This window comes from Uloborus diversus, unplaced genomic scaffold, assembly GCF_026930045.1.
Source record: "Uloborus diversus isolate 005 unplaced genomic scaffold, Udiv.v.3.1 scaffold_471, whole genome shotgun sequence".
Taxonomy (NCBI): domain Eukaryota; kingdom Metazoa; phylum Arthropoda; class Arachnida; order Araneae; family Uloboridae; genus Uloborus; species Uloborus diversus.
The window spans coordinates 81,062-90,758 of record NW_026558650.1 but is presented as its reverse complement, the minus strand read 5'-3'; the positions used below and the strand labels follow the sequence as shown (position 1 = coordinate 90,758).

Below are 9,697 nucleotides of genomic sequence, written 5' to 3'. Positions count from 1 at the left end.
ATTTGGCCTCTTTTAAAATTTGAGATGTCCGACATTTCACGCGATTGAAAAAAATCCAAAACTTCCAGAACTTCAATTAAGTCACGATATACTACCAGCATATGTACATTGCTATTTATATATATAAAAAAAACGCACAGAAATCTATTTTTATTCTTTATTACTTACGAAGCACATTCAAAGATCAATTTTATTCACAGGTGTTTCCATATTTTGATAACTACCTGTATCAATCAAGCGGAAATTTTACCTGCCTTACAAGACGCGTAATACCAGTAGTTGAGATTGCACGTAAGTTATCACAAGAAAGATAAAGAAAAAAGTTTTGTGATGGACACAATTGATAATTTCATGAACGCCTGTTTATAAATAATTACTGACTTATCCATTCATCTGTGTGTAGGTGGTCCTTCGGAATATTTCTTTGGGAACTGTTTACACTGGGCGGCAACCCATATCCAGGACTGGAAGTGAATGAAGAATTTTTCAAAAAGATTAAGAAAGGGTACAGGATGGAAAAGCCCGAACTGGCTCCAGATATAATGTAAGTCTACTGTTTTAATAGTTGAGTTCATATTGGTTGAGCGTACCGCATACCCACTAGCGCTACCAGAAATACCTTCCGGATGGGGGGGGGGGGTCATCAAAAAAATGTTCTGTAGGAAGTTTTTTTGATCAAAAATACTTTCTGGGGGTGTTTTTTAGTCAAAAATACCTTCGCAAGGGTTTTTTTTTTTTTTTAAATCAAAAGTACCTTCTGAAGGGGATTTTTTGAGCAGAAATACCTTCTGGAAGGTGTTTTTTTAAATCAAAAATACCTTCAAGAGGGTGTTTTTTTAAATCAAAAATACCTTCGGGAGGGGTTTTTTTTTATCAAAAATACCTTCTCAAGAGGATTGTTTGATCAAAAATGCCTTTTGAAGGAGATTTTTTGATCAAAAATACGTTCTGTAAGGAATTTTTCGATCAAACCAGCCCTTTCATATGCTTAAACTACTGCATTAGAATTAGCATTTATGTTAAAACCAATGTTTCTGGGGGTGTTTTCACCCTCAACCCCCCCCCCCCACACCCTTACCCCTCGCTGCGCCACTGCCCATTCCTGATAGTTCTACTTTATTAAAAAGTCCAGCTCTTAATTTCCAGGACTGACGTAACTGTGGGAGAACAAAAAGATGGAAGATGGCGCTGATTATTGCATATTGAAGAGCGTTCTCTTGCACATGCAATCGGCGCCATTCTAAAGTGAGTGGTTCTCGTGGGAAGGCGCACTAAAACGAAGCTCCCAAATTACTGTCGTCGAAGTGAAAATGGAGCAAAGAATTAACATTAATTCTTTGAAAATTTCATTTGTTTGAAATTGGGAAGGACAGCTACAGAAACACACGAAAAGTTAAACCAAGTTTACGGCAACTAAGCGTTATTCCGCTCAAGAACTTTTGAATGGTTTAAACACTTTCGGGACGGGCGCGAAAACGTCGATGATGAAACACGGAAAAAAAATAAACGAATAATTAAATTAATTTATTAATGTATGCGGAGAAGTTAATGAGTGAGTGAAAGAGTGAATGAATAAGAAAACTAGTGAATGAATAAATAAATATATAATTGAATTGCTGAGTCAAAGTGTGTTAATAAAGTAATTAATAAAGAATACGTAAGGGATTTAATAAACAGTTGAATAATGAAACGAAATTAACTATTTCACTTTGCTCCACATGTACTTCTCTGATCATACAGTATTTAAAATTCAAATAAGCTTAATATTAACTAAATTACTGCACCGAATATTAGGTCTCAATTTATACTTAGAATGTTAATTACAAGAACTTTATCATTCAATAATAACAAAAATAATTTTTGACTTACAGCAAGATATTACGATATGAATATCCATCTTTGAAAATTGCTATCATATTCTTTGATTTTCAGAGGTAACTTTATCTTGACTGGAATAAACTACATGAGTTACTACATAGTTAAAAATTGCTAGATAGGTGGCGCTAAAAGGGGAGTAAATATTTCACCATTTCACTTTGCTCCGCTATTTCACTTGCCCCACATTCCCCTACTTAAGAAAATATGGACATCCGAAACATTTAGTTCTCGAGTTCTTATCACGAGTTTCCTCGTGACGTCTGTATGTGCGTACCGACGTAAACTAAACGGGCAGCGATAGAAATAATCATGTGCGCATATATACAAAATTCTAGGGGGGGGGGCGCTCAGAAATTTTCCCAATGGTTTAGCAGAACATTTTCCTCATGGAAACTGATTTCAGTACAGATTAGAGATATCAAAACTTGACATTTTTAATAACTTATTCATTGATACATAGAAAAGAAATTCTTTTACATTTTTGCAAAGAAAAAAGCAATAAAAGCAAGGAAGTTCTCCTCGCAAGGGGGGGGCTTGAGCACCCCCTTGTCCCCCCCCCCATATGGGCGCCCTTGAATACCGTTTGTTGCATTATGCTTGGGACAGCAGTAAATTTTCAGACAAACTTCCAAAATTAGTTACAACGTTCCTCAACAGATGGCGATGCAAGTATTTTAACAGGTATAAATAGCCTGTAAGATCGCCAAAATGATCGGTATATTTGAAAAATCAATAAAAGCTAAACGGGCGGCACTGATTTTTTAAATATGCCGATCATTTTGGCAATCTTACAGTCTGTATTTTCTTTTATACCTTTTAAAATACCTGTAGTGTCATCTGTTGAGGACATTGTAACTACTTTTAAAAGTAACGTTCCTCAACAGATGGCACTGCAGATATTTTAAAAGGTATGAAAGAAAACAAAGACCATTTATACCTGTTTAAATACCTGCGGCACCATCTGTTGCGGAACGTTGTAACTCATTTTGAAAGTTTGTCTGTCTGAAAATTTATTGTTGTTCTAAGCATAAGGCAACAAACGGTATAGTCGGACCTCGATATGAAGTCACTCCACGGGACTTCACAAAACTGACCTTATAAGTGGGGTGACCTTATAACCGATTCATATGTATATTTATTGATAAATAAGGATCTATTTACAAGGATGTATACATTAATTCTTTTCAAAATGTAAAACGTCCAAAAACATCAGGTTATAAAATTATAATAGTTGAATCGATTTGAACCAATTGAACTTTTTGGAATTAATAAGAAATTTTGAAATACTTTTTAAAACTTCCATTTAGAATAAAACTGCATTCAAATATGCCCAAGCAAAGAACTGATGTGCAACTTACCTTCCTTAAAATTACATTAATACAGGATTGACGCGTTTTTTCTTTAGTTTAAGCACAATGATTTCTAAGTATCTTCTGAAAATTTTCTTCGGCTTCTAATGACTGGTAAAAAATTGCGATATGTACATACTGAGTGCCCACGTTACTTACTTCATAGTTTAGTATCACTGTCGTGACACTCACTTTCTACTGTTAGTTTACTACGTTAATAGGAAAAATGACTTTTCACTTTTTAAGGATTGTATATCGCGGAAAATTCTTGGAAGTAAATCTATTAGGCAATGAAATCATTTAAAGAAGTCAGACAAAAGTGACCTTATAAGCGATAAATGTATAATGACCTGACCATATATCCGATAATACATAACACAGAAGTCCTATTCAGCGAGCCGGGACTTTAGAAAAGTGACCTTATATGCTGGTGACCATATATCGAAGTCTGATGTATTTCTATCGCTGCCCGTTTAGTTTTTATTGATTTTTCAAAAGTATCAGTCATTTTTAGATCACCCTGTATATAGTTCATCTAACTCAAATACGGTGTTGCGTAAAAGGTTGATTTTTTTATTTCTACTTAGAGTGGGGTTTATGAGCCCACCTCTCCTTTTGGCCGCATTCAGATCTTCCTAAAGAGATTTTTACACCGTTTTTACTTAATAATTTTTAGTTCTTTTTAAAATTATATACTTTTTACGCATGCTCAATGACAAGTATTTGTTTAATGCAAATTGTGTTCATGTTCGCTGTTTCATTAAAAGTGACAAATGTCATATTTTCCCACTTCTAGATATTACTTAATGAAAGACTGTTGGGCGGATGATCCAAATATGCGCCCTGACTTTGATTTCCTTGCTGAAGAAATGGGAAGCTTATTAGAAGCAAACGTAAAAATGGTAAATATTTTTTTTTCTTTTCTCATTGCGGATTACCATTTAAAAGGCAACGTTACAATAGTTTATAAATAAATAGTAAGGTTATCAAGTTACATAAAATCGGTCCATGTTCTGTTTACGAAAACGAAATAACAAACTTAAACAACATAATTTCATTATCCTCACTAGCAAGAGAAATAATAAATGCACGTGCATATCTGTGCCCACGTTTGCCATCGAATTGTCAACACGCCAGTAAAGACCACTCGATCTGATAGAGGGGAGGGGGAAGGGAAAATGAGATGCATGTGTTTCGTTCGTTTCAATGTGACTTAGCTTATGCGAACGCTGGCAAGCTTGTGTAATAACTTGCATCCTTGCAAACTGATAGAGGCCCCCCGTTTCCACCTGTGAAGCGGATGTTCACCTTTCCACCTATGTATGTATGTATCTATGTCCGAGTTACTTCTCCCGAATGCCAATGAACTAACCATCGAACCAGGTATCGAAAGATTCGTAATTTTGTTTGGCCATTTAACATAATACTCCAATAATAATTAGCGGAGATATCCATTAAAAACTATATATATTACTTTTGATGCTTAGTTTTCGACATAAAAATCCCTATTTTTTGAAAGCTTTCTCCGTTCAAATGATTATTCATTGCTTCATCACAACTTCCCGTAACAATGTTTTTATTGAAATTTGTAGCGTGAAGAAAATTATTATTCACAAATATGAATAAATAAAATTCTGGCTTTTGTTTTGAGGCTTTTCCTGACATCGAGGGATTTAAAATATTTCCTTTTTGGTTATTTTTCCGCAATCTGCCACAAAATTTAGGTGATTTTTTTTTCTTCAAGCCTGATTGTTGCACACGCGTCACTTGACAACTTTTATTTTCGAGGTAGACTGTGCAAAGTCGGGCGACGCAGCTCGTTTTAAATATCATCTGCGCAAGAAATTGTGCAAAGACCGGTAAATCTTTTTTCTCCTGCACTTTACAAATATTACTAAACAGTTTACCCTGCCCGTAATTAACAATATAAGATTTTGTTTTTCAAACACTAATAATAATCCTCACGAAGGCTATATGTCCTTTTGTTTCTGTACAACACCTTTTTTGCGATTTCTGTCGCTGTCATTTTTCCCGTCATCTGTCAATCAGTACATGCTTGGAATACAAGTCCCACATCTTCTCAAACTGCACTTCCAATAATGATAACATTTTATACAAGGTTCGTCATCTTTAGCGCATCCTTCTACCGCGATTCCACGTTATAATAATCAAGAAGCGAATTAAATATTGCTCTCTACGCTTGTTATCAGCCCCATCGTTGCCAGCACGCGTGAGTAAAGATGTAAATTAGATATTGTGCTTTGTGAATGGCATTTCATCATTTGTGATGTCATCGGCAGAGGCGTAAGCAATGAAAGTGCACTGATTGAAGTTTTCTTTTTTAATATTACACTGAAACAAATTATTTAAAAAATGGTCAGATCCTATGTTTTTATGAAAATTCTCTTTAAGAAAAAAATACTTTTAAAATTTTGGAAACGATGGTTTTCTTTTCATTACCGGATCATCAATTGAAGCCACTGCCAGGGCTGCAGAGAGCAAAGGCTTGTTAGTTATGTCGCTGGGCACCTTCCGCCTACCAAAAAAGAAAAAGAAAAGAAATGGGGAAAAGGGGCGAAAAGAAAAAAAGGGATTAGAAAAAAAAATCAAAACTGCTTATTAGAAAAAGATTAACTCTATTTTAATTGCCACAACAACAAATGCCATAAATTTTTATCACATAAAAAAACGACTTCAAAAAACGAAGAGGTACTAAAAGGTAAAACATTATTTTTCATTCTTAGATGCGATTTCCTATACCCAAACGTATAAATCAAATTTATTTTACAATTCCCGTACAAAAATCAAGCTAAATACCCAATTATAAAATAAACACTGATTTTAATTACTATACGATGAATTATTTTAATACCTAATTACTATTTGAAAACGGATTGTATGGAATTGGTAAACATCCAGTTAAGGCGACTCCATCTGAATGAGGGGAAAAATAAAAATTTTATGCGCGTATTCCGCTCATTTGAATGAGACTCTGCTTAATTGAGAGGCTAGCATACATCTGCAAAATCTGACATCCCTGAAAACTAATAGATGCTTCCATTTCCGCGTGTAAACCGGATGTTTGCCTTTCCATACAATCCGTGGTTAGACAGTACATACGGTCTCCCATTTAAAGTCGGGGCTTACTATAAACAACTACCTAACGTAGGTTTAGTTTTAAAGACTTTCGCGTTTTGTTAAATTAGTGTTTAACTCAGTTTGGTGGGAACAATCAGAATTTTTTACAGTTACATAATGAAAATTCTTCACATTTACACGCTGGAATGTCAAAAAATTTAGCTTTACCTCATTCAGGGTTTTTTTTCCAGTTAAAAGCTGCTCTTATGTCACCGTCTTTTAAAAGGACTAATAACATTGTTTTGTCATGGTTGTACTCCGTGGCTTGATCATGGGTTACTTTTCGTATTCAAGGTTTGTGTCACAGTTCAAATAACGGTGCAGTCACTTCTTCGCCAATTTAAATGACTATTATTGGAGCGAATCGTGTTTGAAGTATAGAAAGAAGCCCAACTTTAATCGGAATAGAATTTTTGAAATTGCTTCGTCAAAAAACCACTTCCTTCCTGCTTGTGTTTCCTGCCATCAAGCTAGAGTAAAATTCATGACGTCACACTACACATTAGCATTGATGAAACCATTTTGGTCTGACAAAGTGTATGTATTTCAACCTTTGGAGACAGTTCAGTTTTCGCTACTTAATCACTCCCAACAATTCAGATTTTAAGTTCAAAATTTAAGTTTAAGTCTAAGCGTTAGAAAACATTTAATGAGATTCAAAAATAGCGGTAAAAATAGTTTGTTACTCCAAAGTTAAAAACGCTCTCTATCGGCACTTTTTTAAACTACATCTTTAAAATTTATTTTCAAGCAAATGCTGAAAAAACGAGTAATTTTAGCGAAAACTGCAGACGAATCGACCAATTTTTTCTTTTTTTTTTTAATCATCACTTGAAATTTTGGACCTTAAACTTTAATGGTGCCTATCTCCTTCGGAAGACGTTTGGGCCCTTACTCTTGACATTGTATCATTTGTTCTCATATGCTTTATGACCCCTTAAAGTTTCGCCCAAGAATTCAGAAGCACCCTGTACAGCCCTGTAGTTTGAACCTAAAAAATATTTAATAGCTTTTAAATGAGATCTTTAGTTCGTGCATACGCGCCTTAGATTGAGCAGATTTTAGCCCAATTTAAGGGGCATGCTCAAACGAAAGATCTTACGTAAAAGCATGACCCCACTTAATTCTTATAGGCCGTAGCAGTCGCTGAAACTCATGGCAACAAAGAGGGCACCACAGGGCACCCCTGTACCATTACTTTGCCATTGATTGGTAGATGCAGGGGTACCCAGTGGTGCTTCTTGTGGTCAAAATGGGCGACGTCTAATCAAAAATATAAACAAACTTTGAAACATGGATCATGATAGGAGGATGCATGAGCTGCATTGAAACGTTGACATAGATTGGTGGATGCATGAGCTGCATCGGTTTAACACAGAAAATTCAAAAATTGTCAAGGCCCATAAGCGTATTTAGTGGGGCCATGGTAAAAGCTATAAAATACTTTTTTCGGTTCAAACTACGGTATGTACTGGCAATTTATGCCTGCTACCTTATAAAAATATAAAAAAACTGATTTTATTATTTTTTGAAAAATTCAGTTTTTAGCATATTTTTTCAAACTTTCAGCCTCATAAGCGAACTGAAGATATCAACTTAGAATTTTTTTATTATTTTTTCCCAATTGAGACAATAAAAACTAAAACTTTTGAAAGGTAACGCGATTCCGAAATGAAGAAATCGATTTTTTTTTTTTTTTTTGAATCACCCTACTACATAATTACATATGCATGTAACGATTACAAAAACTATAGTAAATATTGAGTAGGAACCACGTGAGTCTTAAGAATTAAAAGTTCTTGAAGGGGGGCACCAGAACGAATTTACCCTCTACAAACGCACGCTGCGCTACAAACGTACGTTACCTGTAGGGTGCTATATGTGTAAAAATGCAACTTTCAAGCACTATTATGATTTTATACTTTTTTTTTTTTTTTTTTTTTGTCAGACTTCATTCTACATGTACCTATGAAAGTATACGGTTGCTTGAATCCAACAAAACTCTTGAAAATCCGTTCGCACTCGTTTCATAAATAATATCGCCAATGAAGTCCAATCTGATTTAAATTTTCATATACCGCACAAAAACAGGTTTGGGTGTACGTAATTAGAAGTACATGATAAATTTTATTATGAATATCTGTGATTTCATATCTGAAAAACCGAATGTGGGGGGGCTTGGTTTTACTAACTCTCTTAACGAACTCTCTTAATTAAATCTGCAAGACCGAGAGTAGGGAACTTGGTTTTAAAAGAACTCTATTAATTAAATCTGAAAAACCGAGCGTGGGGAGCTTGGTTTTATTACCTCTCTTAACTAACTCTCTTAATTAAATCTGCAAGACCTAGAGTGGGGAGCTTGGTTTTATTAACTCTCTCAATTAAATATGAAAAACCGAGAGTGGGGAGCTTGGTTTAATTAACTGTTTTAACTAACTCTCTTAATTAAATCTGCAAGATCGAGAGTGGGGAACTTGTTTTTATTAACTCTCTTAACGAACTCTCTTAATTAAATCTGCAAAACCGAGAGTGGGGAACTTGGTTTTATTAACCCTCTTAACGAACTCTATTAATTAAATCTGAAAAACCGAGAGTGAGGAGCTTGGTTTTGTTAACTCTCTTAACGAAGTCTCTGAATTAAATTTGAAAAACCGAGAGTGGGGAGCTTGGTTTAATTAACTCTCCTAATTAAAAGAATTGACATTTATATTAAGTGAGCGAGTTTATTATTCATGATTTTTTTTTACAGTTTTATGAGGAGATGAATGACGCATATCAAGCTTTGAATGATGAAAGGAAGAAGAAGAATGATTATCTTCGCATCGCTGGCTCAACAGTTGAAGATTACACGAACACATTACATAGATGATCTGGATCTCGGAGAAAGTGAGAAATCAGATGTTGAAGACGGCGAAACAGGGTTTGGAGAGACTAGTGTCTGAGGTGAAGCAATTCGTGCAATATCAAGAACACTTAACCTACTTAAACTGAAGGCCATTGGCGGAGCACAACATTTTTTCATGATTTACCTACATACCGTATTATCCTGCATTTTCCGGCATGGCGGAAAAAAAAGCGAGAAGTTAACCGGCGTGCCGGAAAATTCGAATTTTCCGGCATGCCGGATCATTCGAGGTTTATTTTGAAACAAAACAAGAGTAAATTTCACCATTCAGATCCAATCAGAAAGCAAGCCACTGAAAAGAAATAAATAAATAAATCCCGAAAGTAACCTTCTTTCAAAAAAATAAATAAATAAAATGTGTGTTTCATATATGTGCTTGTCATTTATGGCAGGTCATTATTAATGACATGAATTATATGCCAGTAAA

At 34.9% G+C, this 9,697-nt stretch overlaps 1 protein-coding gene across 1 annotated transcript; it reads left to right on the top strand.

The window, feature by feature from the left end:
• Positions 1-447: 447 nt before the first annotated feature.
• Positions 448-9,234, top strand: LOC129233500 (fibroblast growth factor receptor-like). The gene is made up of 3 exons (XM_054867519.1): positions 448-544; positions 4,024-4,129; positions 9,115-9,234. The coding sequence occupies exons 1-3, from the start codon at positions 513-515 to the stop codon at positions 9,232-9,234; spliced, it is 258 nt and encodes an 85-aa protein (XP_054723494.1). The 5' UTR covers positions 448-512.
• Positions 9,235-9,697: the final 463 nt, after the last annotated feature.

Coding starts and splice junctions, on each gene's coding strand:
- LOC129233500 (XM_054867519.1), top strand. CDS start 513: ATGGAAAAGCCCGAACTGGCTCCAGATATAAT. Junction 545..4,023: donor GAACTGGCTCCAGATATAAT/GTAAGTCTACTG, acceptor TCCCACTTCTAG/ATATTACTTAATGAAAGACT. Junction 4,130..9,114: donor TAGAAGCAAACGTAAAAATG/GTAAATATTTTT, acceptor TTTTTTTTACAG/TTTTATGAGGAGATGAATGA.